General features: G+C 33.6%; 1 protein-coding gene across 2 annotated transcripts in view; it reads left to right on the top strand.

The window, feature by feature from the left end:
• Window positions 1–17,652, top strand: part of LOC133652171 (uncharacterized protein C7orf57 homolog) — a 78,451-nt gene that overhangs the window by 12,986 nt on the left and 47,813 nt on the right. For both annotated transcript variants that reach the window (XM_062050614.1, XM_062050613.1), the window contains exons 4-5: window positions 1,778–1,862; window positions 2,067–2,181. In XM_062050614.1, the coding sequence (XP_061906598.1) occupies window positions 1,778–1,862; window positions 2,067–2,181 (200 nt within the window). The remainder of the gene's footprint in view (window positions 1–1,777; window positions 1,863–2,066; window positions 2,182–17,652) is intronic.

The following is a 17,652-nucleotide window of genomic DNA, read 5'->3' on the forward strand; positions in this document are numbered from 1 at the left end:
TATATTATTAAAGTTACTGCATATTACTAGATTATATTTTGAAATATATTTTGAAAAGTACTACATATTAGTAATTTATATTATAAAGTTACTGCATATTACTAGATTATATTTGTAAAAGTACCTCATGTTAGTAATTTATATTATAAAGTTATTGCATATTACTATGTAGATTTTATTTATAAAACTACTGTATAATATTAAAGTTACTGCATATTACTAGATTATATTTGTAAAAGTACTCCTTATTAGTCATTTATATTATAAAGTTACTGCATATTACTAGGTTATATTTGTAAAAGTACCTCATATTAGTAATTTATATTAATAAAGTTACTGCATATTACGATGTAGATTTTATTGATAAAACTACTGTATATTATTAAAGTTACTGCATATTACTATGTAGATTTTATTTATAAAACTACTGCATATTATTAAAGTTACTGCATATTACTATGTAGATATTATTTATAAAACTACTGTATATTATTAAAGTTTCTGCATATTACTAGATTATATTTGTAAAAGTACTACATATTAGTAATTTATATTATTAAAGTTACTGTACATTACATGTAGATTTTATTGATAAAACTACTGTATATTATTAAAGTTACTGCATATTACTATGTAGATATTATTTATAAAACTACTGTATATTATTAAAGTTTCTGCATATTACTAGATTATATTTGTAAAAGTACTACATATTAGTAATTTATATTATTAAAGTTACTGCATATTACTATGTAGATTGTATTGATAAAACTATATATTATTAAAATTACTGCATATTACTAGATTATATTTGTAAAAGTAGTACATATTAGTAATTTATAATATAAAGTTACTGCATATTACTATATTATATTTGTAAAAGTACCTCATATTAGTAATTTATATTATAAAGTTACTGCACATTACTAGATTATATTTGTAAAAGTACCTCATATTAGTAATGTATATTATAAAGTTACTGCATATTACTATGTAGATTTTATTTATAAAACTACTGTATAATATTAAAGTTACTGCATATTACTAGATTATATCTGTAAAAGTACTACATATTAGTAATTTATATTATAAAGTTACTGCATATTACTATATTATATTTGTAAAAGTACCTCATAGTAGTAATTTATATTAGTAAAGTTACTGCATATTACTATGTAGATTTTATTGATAAAACTACTGTATATTATTAAAGATACTGCATATTACTAGGAAGATTTTATTTATAAAACTACTGTATATTATTAAAGTTACTTCATATTACTAAGTAGATTTTATTTATAAAACTACTGTATATTATTAAAGTGACTGCATATTACTAGATTTTATTTGTAAAAGTACTACATATTAGTAATTTTTACTATTAAAGTTACTGCATTTTGCTATTTAGATTTTATTGATAAAACTACTGTATATTATTAAAGTTACTGCATATTACTAGATCATATTTGTAAAAGTACCTCATATTAGTAATTTATATGAATAAAGTTACTGCATATTACTATGTAGATTTTATTGATAAAACTACTGTATATTATTAAAGTGACTGCATATTACTAGATTTTATTTTTAAAAGTACCTCATATTGGTCATTTATGTTACTGAAATGACAACACATTATTAGATTATATCATCTAAATGATTGTGTATGAATATATAAATGATAATATTACTAAATGTCACTGTAATAAAAATGTGAATATAAGTGTTAATGTGTTGTATTATTACTACTTTCTGTGATGAAGATGATTCTTTTTAGGACTTCTGTACTTCGATGAGACCAACAAGTCGTGCTCCACAGACCTGCTGCTGGACGCTCCAGTAGAAGCTTTTGGAAATCTCAGGTACCTTTGTCCCAATCTAAGACCCAGCACACCGTGGGCGTGCCTGCAGGTCCCTGCAAGTCTGGGCCATGGATGGCATTCATCCAATCAAGCTTTTTGTTGTCATGACAACATCTTGATGACTTGGTTGTCCTGGAAGTTGGTGTTAGGAGTCCAGTAGAAGAAGCACTAAAATAAATCTTCTTCTTTTCTACTTTGCATCAGTGTGGTCTGCAACAAGGAGAAGAAAGGTCAGGAAGGTTCCTCACAAAGATCTCTGCCTCCTTTCTGGACTGACAACATGTCCACCTGGGAACGAGACGACGGCAGCACAGACAAGGTCAGTGCCTACTCTGATTTCTAATCAACTTGACTTATTTTCACAACTTTATTAGAGGAATGTCATAAAACAAGGTCAGTGCCTACTCTGATTTCTAATCAACTTGACTTATTTTCACAACTTTATCTGAGGAATGTCGTAAAACAAGGTCAGTGCCTACTCTGATTTCTAATCAACTTGACTTATTTTGACAACTCTATTGGAGGAATGTCATAAAACAAGGTCAGTACCTACTCGATTTCTAATCAACTTGACTAAGGCCTTATATTGACAACTTTATTGGAGGAATGTCATAAAACAAGGTCAGTACCTACTCTTGATTTCTAATCAACTTAACTAAGGCCTTATTTTGACAACTTTATTGGAGGAATGTCATAAAACAAGGTCAGTACCTACTCTGATTTCTAATGAACTTGACTAAGGTCTTATTTTGACATCTTTATTGGAGGAATGTTATAAAACAAGGTCAGTACCTTCTCTGATTTCTAATCAACTTGACAAGGCCTTATTTTGACAACTTTATTGGAGGGATGTCATAAAACAAGGTCAGTATCTACTGATTTCTAATCAATTTGACTTATTTTGACAACATTATTGGAGGAATGTCATAAAACAAGGTCAATACGCCTCTCATACTCTGATTTCTAATCACAAATTTTAATTAACTTAATAAAGACCATATTTAGACAACTTTATTTGAGGAATGTCATAAAACAAGGTCAATACATCTCTCATACTCTGATTTCTAATCAACTTGACTAAGGCCTTATTTTGACAACTTTATTGGAGTAATGTCATAAAACAAGGTCGGTACCTACTGTGATTTCTAATCAAACTTGACTAAGGCCTCATTTTAACAACTTTATTGGAGGAATGTCATAAAACCAGGTCAATACATCTCTCATACTCTGATTTCTAATATCACTTTAGAAATAACTTAATAAAGACCATATGTTGACAACTTTATTGGAGGAATGTCATGAAACAAGGTCAATACATCTCTCATACTCTGATTTCTACTCAACTTGACAAAGACCATATGTTGACAACTTTATTTGAGGAATGTCAGAAAACAAGGTCAATACATCTCTCATACTCTGATTTCTAATCACACTTTTTAAATCAACTTAACAAAGACCATATTTAGACAAGTTTACTGGAGGAATGTCATAAAACAATAGTTCCCAAACACGTTTTGGCACAAATTTGGAGATAATTTTATACAATGGATTAAGATGCTTTATACAAGGCCCATGGCATCAGTCAAAACCAATAATCATATTTCAGAACCTATTTTGTTAAAAAGAGGAGTAAAACAGGGATGTCCTGCATCTGGATTATTATTTTTAATTTGGTTATTGAACCCTTAGCTGCAAAAATAAGAAGTGAAAATAATATTCATGGTATAAAAATTGGCTCTCAGTATAATAAGGTATCGATGTATTGTGACGACATAATTTTTTTACCTGTCACATGTTAACTCCTCTCTTCTTTATATCAATAATGTCATCACTGAATATGGCTGTTTATCAGGGTATAAAGTTAATTGGGACAAATGTGACATATTACCACTTAATAAACACTACAAGAAATTACAAGTTCAGAACTCCAAAATTAAACTGTATTGCAATATTATGGTATTGTTGTGTATCGTTTTCATTTAAAAAAATTAAAAAATGTTTTTTAAAAAAATCGTTTTTGAATCGAGAATCGTGTTGAATTTTAAAAAAATCGATTTTGAATGGAATCGTGGGACACCCAAAGATTCACAGCCCTAATATATATATATATATATATATATATATATATATATATATATATATATATATATATATATATATATATATATATATATATATATATATATATATATATATATATATATATATATATATATATATATATATATATATAACACACACACACATACATGCATTTATATACATACATTGCAATATATATATATACACACACGTATATATACACTTTTATACACACACTTATACATACACACATTAACACAATTTATACACACTTATAAACACATGTATATATATATGTATGTATAAACATTAATATATATATGTATACATACATGCACATATATACACACTATATATATTATGTATATACTATATACATGTAAATACCTATATATATATATATATATATATATATATATATATATATATATATATATATATATATATATATATATATATATATATATATATATATGTATATATATATATATATATATATATGTATATATATATGTATACCAACATACATTTATATACATACATATACACATACACACATATATACACACGTACATATACACATTCATATATATACATACACACATTATATACACAAACATACAGTATATACTGTATAAACAGACATGTATATATGTATGTATATATACTTACATACACATACATATACAAGTCAACGCATCGATTTCCACTGCCACTAAAACCCTAGGTCACGGCGGCACCATGCCTGTGCCGTACCGCATCCCTGCGCTAAATACACGCAGAGTGTTATGTATGACAAGTGGGAAAGAGACGGCACGACACAGGAAGTCTCGCTCAACAGGATTTATTGAGCTTTTGATGATTGAGTGGAGTGTGTATGCTACTATGTGTGTGCATGCCAGATTATGTGTAGGAATTAACCAGAGGTTGTTGCAAGTGTGTGTTGGTTGTAGAGGCAAACAAGTCCAAAGGGGCAGGGCAATAGAGGTCAGTGGGGGCTGGAGAGAGGCGTCCTGAGGTCCGGGTCCAAAAACAAGGGAAGTCGAGGATCGAGGAAGGCAGTCAGGGTCCAGGGGGCGATCCAGAGAAGTGAGGCACTTCTAAGGCGACGGAGACAATGTAAACAGAGAACTAGGTTCCGGCGCTGGGTCGTCTACTGCGTGGGTCTATATACTGCTGAGGCTCATCAAATCCAGGTGCGCTGATTGCAGATTGCCTCCGGCTGTGAAGGCGCGTGGCCGCGGTCTGAGCGGAGTGCGCGGGGGCGTGTCCGGCTGCGCTCTCAGCGGAGCTTTCTGCTGCTTCCGCAGTGGAGGGAATGGCAGTATGTGCGTGCGCCGTAACACAGCTCCTCTATTTGCCAAACACGGCAGCTCAATTTAGCTAAAATCTGCTAATCACAGCTACGTCCGCTTCTAGGCATTGATGGACGTTATCTTGATTGGCAAAGTGTTTGTGCTTTCATTGATTACAAATCTCCTGTTTTGCGAGAGCTGGTAAAAGTTTGCGTAGCAGCAACAGAACGGCGGTTCTGGGCTACTTCCTGAAGACCCTTATCAGCAACTTAAAGGCAGGGACAGAGTCAGGAAGAGGTTGGAGCTGGTGTGCTGGAGGAAAGCGTGAGAGCTTGGACAAGCGAAAAAGTGTGTGGCTGCGGTGCAGGATGACCTTCTCCAACATGATGCAAGCAGTCTTTCACGGCCCCCCAAGTCCAGTACATGTCCATGGATCCCCTCAGCAGCTGCTTACAGGCCTCAGAAAACCGCTGCTAACATTGACGCCATGACTGGGTGCTGAAGGCGGACCCAGAGAGTTTAGCTAGAATATATATATATATATATATATATATATATATATATATATATATATATATATATATATATATATATATATATATATATATATATATATATATATATATATATATATATATATATATATATATATATATATATATATATATATATATATATATATATATACAGTATATATATATACTGTATATACCTATATACATAAGTATATATACTGTATATATACCTATATATATATATAAATATATATTTATTTATATACTTATATATATATATACTTATATATATATATTTATATATATATAAGTATATACATAAATATATATATTGTGTATATATATGTATATATATATATATATATATATATATATATATATATATATATATATATATATATATATATATATATATATATATATATATATATATATATATATATATATATATATATATATATATACTGTATATGTTTTCACATACTCACTAGCGGACAGTCCCTGTTCCCTCTCCCTTGTCTCTCCTGCTTCCTTCTTTGTTTCTGCCTCTTCTAACTTTCTTCTTGCCTCTCTTTGCATGACTCTCTAACATCTAAACAATGGAATTGATCAACTCACCTCTCAACAAAATTGACAAGGTCTGGGGTTGAAGGGAACCTGCCTGTCTTGACAGAAGGGTTGTTGCTGGACACATGACGGACTCTAGGGAGAAGAGGAGTGCCTGGTGACCCTTTCTGTCCAGGACCTTGAAGATATCTACCTATTGGGAACCATGACTGGAGTAAGCCTTGCTCTGGTCTATCCACAAATTGGAAGATGCTGGCAGATGTTCAAAGTACTCTAAATTTGCCACAAATGATTGGAAAATGTGAGCAGAACTGTGGACACTCAGTTTTGAGTGATTTTGGACTATATTGCAAACTTGACAACATCTGGAGTTGTGATTTTGGACTATATTGCAAATTTGACAACATCTGGAGTTGTGATTTTGGACTATATTGCAAATTTGACATCTGGAGTTGTGACTTTGGACTATATTGCAAATTTGACAACATCTGGAGTTGTGATTTTGGACTATATTGCAAATTTGACAATATCTGGAGTTGTCAAAGTTTCTACATTATACTGTAAGTTTCTAAAACATACTGTAAGTTTTTACATCCATACTGTAAGATTTTACATCCATACTGTACATTTTTACATCATACTGTAAGTTTCTACATCCATACTGTAAGTTTCTACATCATACTAAGTTTCTACCACCATACTGTAAGTTTCTACATCATACTGTAGGTTTCTACCACCATAATGTAAGTTTCTACATCATACTGTAGGTTTCTACCACCATACTGTAAGTTTCTACATCATACTGTAGGTTTCTACATCACACTAAGTTTTATACATCTTACTTTTAAGTTTCTACATCCAAATTCTTAAGCTTCTACATCATATTGTAAGTTTCTACATCCATACTGTAAGTTTCTACCACCATACTGTTAAGTTTCTACATCATACTGTAGGTTTTTACATCATACTGTAAGTTTCTACATCCATACTGTAAGTTTTTACATCATACTATAGGTGTCTACATCACACTAAGTTTTATACATCATACTGTAAGTTTCTACATCATACTGTAAGATTCTACAGCCGTACTGTAAGTTTATACATCATACTGTAAATGTTTACATCATACTGTAAGTTTCTACATCCATACTACAGCCGTACTGTAAGTTTATACATCATACTGTAAATGTTTACATCATACTGTAAGTTTCTACATCCATACTGTAAGTTTTTACATCCATACTGTACATTTTTACATCATAATGTAAGTTTCTACATCCATACTGTAAGTTTTTACATCATACTGTAAGTTTCTACATCCATACTGTAAGTTTCTACACCATACTAAGTTTCTACCACCATACTGTAAGTTTCTACATCATACTGTAGGTTTCTACCACCATAATGTAAGTTTCTACATCATACTGTAGGTTTCTACCACCATACTGTAAGTTTCTACATCATACTGTAAGATTCTACAGCCGTACTGTAAGTTTATACATCATACTGTAAATGTTTACATCATACTGTAAGTTTCTACATCCATACTGTAAGTTTTTACATCCATACTGTAGATTTTTACATCATAATGTAAGTTTCTACATCCATACTGTAAGTTTTTACATCATACTGTAAGTTTCTACATCCATACTGTAAGTTTCTACATCATACCAGGTTTCTACCACCATACTGTAAGTTTCTACATCATACTGTAGGTTTCTACCACCATAATGTAAGTTTCTACATCATACTGTAGGTTTCTACCACCATACTGTAAGTTTCTACATCATACTGTAGGTTTCTACATCACACTAAGTTTTATACATCTTACTTTTAAGTTTCTACATCCAAATTCTTAAGCTTCTACATCATATTGTAAGTTTCTACATCCATACTGTAAGTTTCTACCACCATACTGTTAAGTTTCTACATCATACTGTCGGTTTTTACATCATACTGTAAGTTTCTACATCCATACTGTAAGTTTCTACATCATACTATAGGTGTCTACATCCCACTAAGTTTTATACATCATACTGTAAGTTTCTACATCATACTGTAAGATTCTACAGCCGTACTGTAAGTTTCTACATCATACTGTAAATGTTTACATCATACTGTAAGTTTCTACATCATACTGTAAGATTCTACAGCCATACTGTAAGTTTATACATCATACTGTAAGTGTCTACATCCATACTGTAAGTTTCTACATCATACTGTAAGTTTTATACATCATACTGTTAAGTTTCTACATCATACTGTACGTTTCTACCACCATACTGTAAGTTTCTACATTATACTGTACATTTTTAAAACATACTTTAAGTTTCTACATCCATACTGTAAGTTTTCAAATCCATACTGTAAGTTTCTACATCATACTGTATGTTTTTACATCATACTGTAGGTTTCTACATCCATACTGTAAGTTTCTACATCATAATGTAAGTTTCTACATCCATACTGTAGATTTCTACCACCATACTGTACATTTCTACATCATACTGTATGGTTCTACCACCATACTATTAAGTTTCTACATCATACTGTAGGTTTCTACATCATACTATAAGTTTCTACATCATACTATAAGTTTCTACCACCATACTAAGTTTTTACATCTTTACTGTAAGTTTCTACATCTATGCTGTAAGTTCTACCACCGTACTGTAAGTTTCTACATCCATACATTAAGTGTGTACATTCATACTGTAAGTTTCTACTACCATACTGTAAGTTTCTACATATATACTGTGAGTTTCTACATCATACTGTAAGTTTTGACATCCATACTGTAAGTTTCTACATACTGTAAATTTATATGTCTATACTGTAAGTTTCTACATCCATACTGTAAGTTTTTACATCCTTACTGTAAGTTTCTACATCCTTACTGTAAGTTTCTACCACCATACTGTAAGTTTCTACATCCATACTGTAAGTATGTATATTCATACTTAAAGTTTCTACTACCATACTGTAAGTTTCTACATATATACTGTTGAGTTTCTACATCATACTGTAAGTTTTGACATCCTTACTGAAAGTTTCTACATCATACTGTCAATTTCTACATCTATACTGTAAGTTTCTACCACCACACTGTAAATTTCTACATCCATACTGTAAGTTTATACGTCTATAGTGTAAGTTTTTACATCCATACTGTAAGTTCCTACCATCATACTGTAAGTTTCTACATCCATACTGTAAGTTTATACGTATATAGTGTTAAGTTTTTACATCCATACTGTAAGTTTCTACATCCATACTGTAAGTTTATACGTATATAGTGTTAAGTTTTTACATCCATACTGTAAGTTTCTACCACCGTACTGTAAGTTTATACGTATATAGTGTTAAGTTTTTACATCCATACTGTAAGTTTCTACCACCGTACTGTAAATTTCTACATCTTACAACAGACTTACAGTATAGACAAAGAAACTTAACAGTATGAATGTAGAAACTTACAGTATGGATAAAGAAACTTACAGTATTGACATAGAAACGTATAGAATGGTGGTAGAAACTTGCATTATTGATATAGAAACTTACAGTATGATGTAGAAACTTAGTTTGGATGTAGAAACTAACAGTATGATGTAGAAATTTACAGTATGATGTAGAAACTTACAGTATGGTGGTAGAATTTTACAGTATGAACGTAGAAACTTACAGTATTGACGTAGAAACTAACAGTATGAACGTAGAAACTTTCAGTATGAAGTAGAAATACACATTGTAGATGTAAAAACTTACAGTATGATGTAGAAACTTACAGTATGGATGTATAAACTTAGATTTCATGTAGAAACTTAGTGTGGTCGAAAAATTTTCAGCATGGATGTAGAAAATTACAGTATTGTGGAAGAAACTTACAATATGGATGTAGAAACTTACAGTATGGATGTAGAAACTTGCAGTATGATGTAGAATTTTACAGTATAGATGTAGACATTTACAGTATGATGTAAAAACTTACAGTATGGTGGTAGAAACTTACAGTATGGTGGTATAAACTTACAGTATGTATGTTGACACTTACAGTATCGATGTAGAAACTTACAGTATGATGTACACACTTACAATATGGATGTAGAAACTTACAGTATGGTGGAAAAACGTACAGTCTGGATGTAGAAACTGAGTTTGGATGTAGATACTTACAGTATGGATGTAGAAACATACAGTATGAATGTCGAAACTTACAGTATGGATAAAGAAACTTATGGTATGGATGTATAAAACTTACAGTATGAAGTAAAAACGTACAGTATGGTGGTAGAAACTTACAGTATCATGTAGAAACTTACAGTATGGATGTAGTAACTTACAGTAAGGTGGAAGAAACTTACAGTATGGTGGTAGAAACTTACAGTATGATGTAGAAACTTACGGTATGGATGGAAACAAACTTACAGTATGATGTAGAAACTTACAGTATGGATGTAGAAACTTACAGTAAGGTGGAAGAAACTTACAGTATGGTGGTAGAAACTTACAGTATTATGTAGAAACTTACTGTATGGATGAAGAAAATTAAAGTATAGTGGTAGAAACTTAGTATGGATGTAGAAACTTATAGAATGGTGGTAGAAACTTAAAATATCATGTAGAAACTTACAGTATGGTCGAAAAACTTTCAGTATGGATGTAGAACCTTAATTTGGATGTATAAACTTAATTTGGATGTAGAAACTTACAGTAGGGTGGTAGAAACTTACAGTATGGATGTGGACCCACTTTTATTCTTTGGCTTTTAACACTACGTGAGTTGTGTGGTCTTCTGTCCTCTGTTGTCCTGTGTGGTTAGGGTTAGGGTTATAAATTTTGATGTCTATTTTACTGTTTTAATTGGTTTCACCCTTTAAAATCGTTTTTAATCATATTTATTTTTTATATTGTCTCTGTATTGGTTTTCTATTCATTTATTCTTTGTTTTTATTCAGTCATTGGTGTAGCATAATATTGTTTTTAATATTGTTTTTAATATTGTTTTTAATATTGTTTTTAACATGGCTGTGCAGCACTTTGGAAACATTCTTGTTGTGTAAATGTGCTATATAAATAAAGTGGATTGGATTGATTGGATTGGAAAATTACAGTATCGACGTAGATACTTAAATTATGGTGGTATAAACTTACAGTATGGGTGTAAAAACTTAGTTTGATGTAAAACATTACAGTATGGATATAAAAAATAACAGTATGATGTAGAAACTTACAGTATGGATAAAGAAATTAACAGTTTTGATGTATAAAATTACAGTATGGATGAAGAAAATGTAAATATGGTGGTAGAAACTTAGTGTGGATGTAGAAACTTACAGTATGGTGGTAGAAACTTACAGTATGGATGTAGAAACTTACATTATGGTGGTAGAAACTTACAGTATGATGTAGAAACTTAGTGTGGATGTACAAACTTACAGTATGGTGTAAAAACTTACAGTATGGATGTACAAACTTACAGTATGGTGGTAGAAATATATATGTACACTACCGTTCAAAAGTTTGGGGCCACATTGAAATGTCCTTTTTTTTCAATGAAGATAACTTTAAACTAGTCTTAACTTTAAAGGAATACACTCTATACATTGCTAATGTGGTAAATGACTATTCTAGCTGCATATGTCTTACAGCATGGATGAAGAAAATTATAGTATGGCGGTATTAACTTAGTGATGTAGAAACGTCTACCACCATACAGAAACTTACTGTATGGTGGTAGAAACTTAGTGTGGATGTAGAAACTTACAGTATGATGTAGAAACTTAGTCTTGATGTAAAAACTTACAGTATGATGTAGAAACTTACAGTATGGATGTAGAAACTAACAGTTTGATGTAGAAATTTACAGTATGATGTAGAAACTTACAGTATGGTGATAGAAACTTACAGTATAGATGTAGAAACTTACAGTATTGACATAAAAACTTACAGTATTGACATAGAAACTTACAGTATGGATGTAGAAACTTACAGTATGGATGTAGAAACTTACAGTATAGTTGTAGAAACTTATAGAATGGTGGTAGAAACTTACATTATTGATGTAGAAACTTACAGTATGATTTAGAAACATACAGTTTGGATGTAGAAACTAACAGTATGATGTAGAAATTTACAGTATGATGTAGAAACTTACATTATGGTGGTAGAATTTTACAGTATGGATGTAGAAACTTTCAGTATGATGTAGAAATATACATTGTAGATGTAAAAACTTACAGTATGATGTAGAAACTTACAGTATGGTGGTAGAAACTTACAGTATGTATGTGGAAACTTACAGTATCGATGTAGAAACTTACAGAATGGTGAAAAAACGTACAGTCTGGGTCTGAGTTTGGATGTAGATACTTACAGTTTGGGGTTTGAAACTTACAGTATCGATGTAGAAACTTACAGTATGGATGTAGAAACATACAGTATGGACGTAGATATTTAAAGTATGGCGATAGAAACTTGCAGTATGGATGTAGAAACTTACAGTATGGATGTAGAAACTTACATTATGATGTTAAGACTTACATTATGGATGCAGAAACTTACAGTTTGGTGATAGAAACTTACATTATTGACATACAAACTAACAGTATGACGTAGAAACTCAAATTGTAGATGTAAAAACTTACAGTATGGTCGAAAAACTTTCAGTATAGATGTAGAAACTTAGTTTGGATGTAGAAACTTACAGTAAGGATGTAGAAACTTACAGTATGGATGAAGAAAATTATAGTATGGTGGTATTAACTTAGTGATGTAGAAACTTACAGAATGGTGGTAGAAACTTACAGTATGGATGTAGAAACTTACAGTAAGGATGTAGAAACTTACAGTATGGATGAAGAAAATTATAATATGGTGGTATTAACTTAGTGATGTAGAAACTTACAGAATGGTGGTAGAAACTTACAGTATGGATGTAGAAACTTACAGTATGATGTAGAAACTTACAGTCTTGATGTGAAAACTTACAGTATGATATAGAAACTTACAGTATGGATGTAGAAACAAACAGTTTGATGTAGAAATTTACAGTATGATGTAGAAGCTTACAGTATGGTGATAGAAACGTACAGTATAGCTGTAGAAACTTACAGTATTGAAGTAGAAACTTACAGTATTGACGTAGAAACTAACAGTATGATGTAGAAACTTACAGTATGATGTAGAAACTTACAGTATAGATGTAGAAACTTACAGTATTGATGTAGAAAATTACAGTATTGACGTAGAAACTAACAGTATGATGTAGAAACTTACAGTGGATGTAGAAACTTACAGTATGATGTAGAAACTTACAGTTTGGATGTAGAAACTAACAGTATGATGTAGAAAATTACAGTATGATGTAGAAACTTACATTATGGTGGTAGAATTTTACAGTATGGATGTAGAAACTTACAGTATTGACATAGAAACTAAAAGTATGAATGTAGAAACTTTCAGTATGATGTAGAAATATACATTGTAGATGTAAAAACTTACAGTATGATGTAGAAACTTACAGTATGGATGTAGAAACTTAGATTTCATGTAGAAACTTACAGTGTGGTCGAAAAACTTTCAGCATGGATGTAGAAAATTACAGTATTGTAGAAGAAACTTACAGTATGGATGTAGAAACTTGCAGTATGATTTAAAAACTCACAGTATGATGTAGAAATTTACAGTATGGATGTAGACATTTACAGTATGATGTAAAAACTTACAGTATGGTGGTAGAAACTTACAGTATGGTGGTAGAAACTTACAGTATGTATGTTGAAACTTACAGTATTGATGTAGAAACTTACAGTATGATGTAGAAACTCACATTATAGATGTAGAAACTTACAGTATGGATGTACAAACTTACAGTATGTATGTTGAAACTTACAGTATCAATGTGGAAACTTACAGTATGATGTAGAAATTGTTGCGTTGACCAGCATTCCTCCAATGGGGAATTCAAATTGCTAGTCTCTCCCAGATTCTTTTTATGGCGATATGCTGTTGATTATATTCAATCACCAGGCAGAAGTTGGTATTTTGTGGTTTATTCTCCAAGCTTAGAGGACAAACTGAGACCAATCCAGCACCCAAGCGTTCCCTAGCCCGGTCCAGATCGGTCTACCAAAACCCCGGAACTCCTCTCTACTTCCTCCTTCTCCTGTCCCCCCCACCTGCTGTTTCCCCAGTCTAGCTGTGCTTCTTATCTTAGGAATGTAATGGCAGTCTCAACAAAGACAGCGCTCTGACTCTAACCAAGGACACTCGAATCCAAGCACTTTGTACCACACGAGACATTAGCTGATGTAAATATGACTATAGGAGTTTTTAGAAAGAAGTAACACTTAAATATGGATATGATTCTGATCTGCTTCCATCAATCCCCCTTTAAGATCTTCTAATAAGATCTTTATTACTTGTACAAAACTTATAAAGCACACCCCACATTAAAGTAGGTGCTGTTTTTTTTCTTTAAGCAAGCTAGCAATAAAACAACAGCTTATTTACATGGGAGATAGATGGAGGGAGTCCACGTCAATGTCGTCATGGTCAGGGAAGTAAACCAACAATTCTCGAAAGTCTTAAAGTTACCACTTTGCTAGACCCCCTTTAGTGACACTTAGCCCAAGGGGCGATAAAGCAACCGCATGAGGCTATGATGGCCAAAAAAACTCCGAATGGAGACCAAGACAGACTTAATTAGGTCAGTCCACCTGCCTAATGTGTCCCTAGACAGGGCCTGGAGGCCCTTTAAGGCCCTCTGAACAGAGCCATCGGGGGTAGTGTTGTTAGGAATGAAGGTACAGCATTGGTCACCAAACATTGCACACACTCCTTCTTCCTTGGCTAGGATGCGGTCAAGGGCTATGCGGATCTGAACGGCCCTGAGGGAGGTCGGGGCAAGTTGTTCAGCAAGTCCCTCAACGGCGTCACGAGTCAGGTTGGTTAGTCTCAACGGCGGCGTGGAGTTAGAGCGGCCGCTGAAACAGGAGTTCCAAGGGGTGTTAATTTGGTGAGTGGGGTCACCAGTCTAACCATAGCACAAAGCCCAACGGCTGACGTCGGGATTCTAATGTACAATCTGTGCTTCCCACAACACCAGAATAAGTCAGCTCGTGCCTAAGGGCCTATCCTAGAGCCATCTATCAGTGTGGTGCACCAGTAATGGTTGATGTCACCCAATTTGTTGGGGGACGGAGAGGGTCCTGTAATTTGAAAACGCGTGTAATTCAGCTTTTGGGCCACAAAGGGAAGAAGTCGGGTGGCATTGTCAACAGAAGGGTACACATGTCAGTCAACTTAAAAGGGGCGGGGTAAGTGTGGGAAAAGGGACGTCCAGCGGAAGAAGCAACACAGTCACCCAGGTTTTGGCATCCACCTGAGCCACAGGTTTCTGCACCCGCTCCTAAGGTCAAAGGTCAAAGTTACCAGGCCTTCGGTGGTGATGTCATTAGCACGCACGGATGTGAGCCTTTGAAACACCACCGAGGTGGGGTGGTACTTTAGGTGCTACAGAGGGTGTAGAGGTAGTTAACGCCCTCTCAAGGACATTCATTTTAATAATTCCTTTAGCGTCTGTATCAGTCAGGTCAAGCCCCAAAACAACATAAAAGGGACGATGGGCACAACTTACCAGAGTATGTTGTCTGCATCCGACACCGATGGTTCAGGGTTGAGTCGTAACAAATATAGAGGTTATTACCACGGTAATAGCTATTGTGTCCCCCGTAATTAATCACACTGCACAGGTCAAAAATAAGTCTTGCTATCCCCTTTGACCCAGTCTATTTAAAGTCCGCTGTATGTTCTTAGACACTTGTCAGTCACTGTCGTCAGGAAGGATGAACTGAGACACAAAGACAGTAGAACACGCCCAAGGGATAAACGGGGATAAACATCAAACTTTTCACTTAATGTAACGACACAGATAGTTATGCTGCAAACAAGCAAGAAAAACTAAGAAACATTTAGCATACTGGATTGGTCTCACACAAGGATATACAATATAGAAGTTGAAAAGAGTAATGTAGGTAGAAAATCTCTCTCGTCTCCTGGGCTGAGGGGCAGATGATGTGGCGATGTCAGCAATGACATCCCCTGGTGATCTGTCATGTTCTTCAGCTGTAGTGCAGAGGGAGAGGTGGTACCAGGTGTCCCCTCCACCAGCCAGTCGAAGGGCGTGGGACGTCCGTTCCACGACCTTGAAGGGACCAGTCCACCTGAGCTCCATTCACTTGCGTTTGATGACCTTGATCTTGACCCTCTCAGCGGGCGGAAGGGAATCTGTACAGAAGAACTGGCACACAAATTCTGCAATTTTTTGTGTAAAATACCATTTTGGTTTTACGCTGAGTCCTCCTTCCATGGGGGGCTGCTGGTCCTGTGAATGGCTGACCTGTATGCAGCTCATAGGGTGAAAAACTCAAAGGGCGGTAAAACAGTTTTATTCACGGACCTTCGAATGATCATTAACACTAATTGCAACATGTCAATCCAATTAAATTTGGTCTGTGCACAGATTTTAGCCAATTAGTTTTTAATGTTCTGGTCCATCCTTTCAACCTTACCTTGGGACTCAGGATGGTACCCAAAACCTGTGTTCTAGTCCGAAAGCCTTTTCGACCAAGGCTAAGTGAGTATATATATATATATTTTTAATGGTTGCCGTTGTCTGACCTAATCTTTTTGGGGAAACCATGTCGGGGTACTAGGTCATTCACAAGTCATTTAATTACTGATATTGCATCCTCTTTTGAGGTTGTTGTTGATTCCGGCCAACCACTGTGATTGTCAACACAAGTCAGTACGTACCTTTTCCCTTGTACCGTATTGATCATACCAGTGAAATCAAAGACTATACCTGGTTCACACTCACCTCCTCCATATTCTAAATTTGATCTACTAAACTACTATCGATGTGTAAAATCGTTATTTTCAAATTAAAATTAGTTATAACTTCTTACCCACGGTAAAAACATTAAAACTATGGAATGTGTCAGAGTCGGATGATTGTCGATTTTGTTCCAAGGAGTCTGTATCCACCCTCACTCACCCTCTTCTGTTTCTGAAAAAAGCACTGTGTTAATCATACTATCACTTTCAGAAACATCTAAGAAAAAGGTCAGCTAATAGTCAAGTAGCGGAGGGCAGGTTCGAAGGCAGGTCATGTTTGAGGTCAATGATTCTCTCTTTAGCCTCTATGGTCCACTGGGGGGTGTTGTTAGGGTAGGGGACCCCTTAGCAATATCACAATTAACTCAAACTCATCTGAACCCTAACTTTTATGTAAATTATTCAATATGGTGAAAGTAACAAAATATGCTTATA

The sequence above is a fragment of the Entelurus aequoreus genome, linkage group LG06 (genome assembly GCF_033978785.1).
Source record: "Entelurus aequoreus isolate RoL-2023_Sb linkage group LG06, RoL_Eaeq_v1.1, whole genome shotgun sequence".
NCBI classification, from domain to species: domain Eukaryota; kingdom Metazoa; phylum Chordata; class Actinopteri; order Syngnathiformes; family Syngnathidae; genus Entelurus; species Entelurus aequoreus.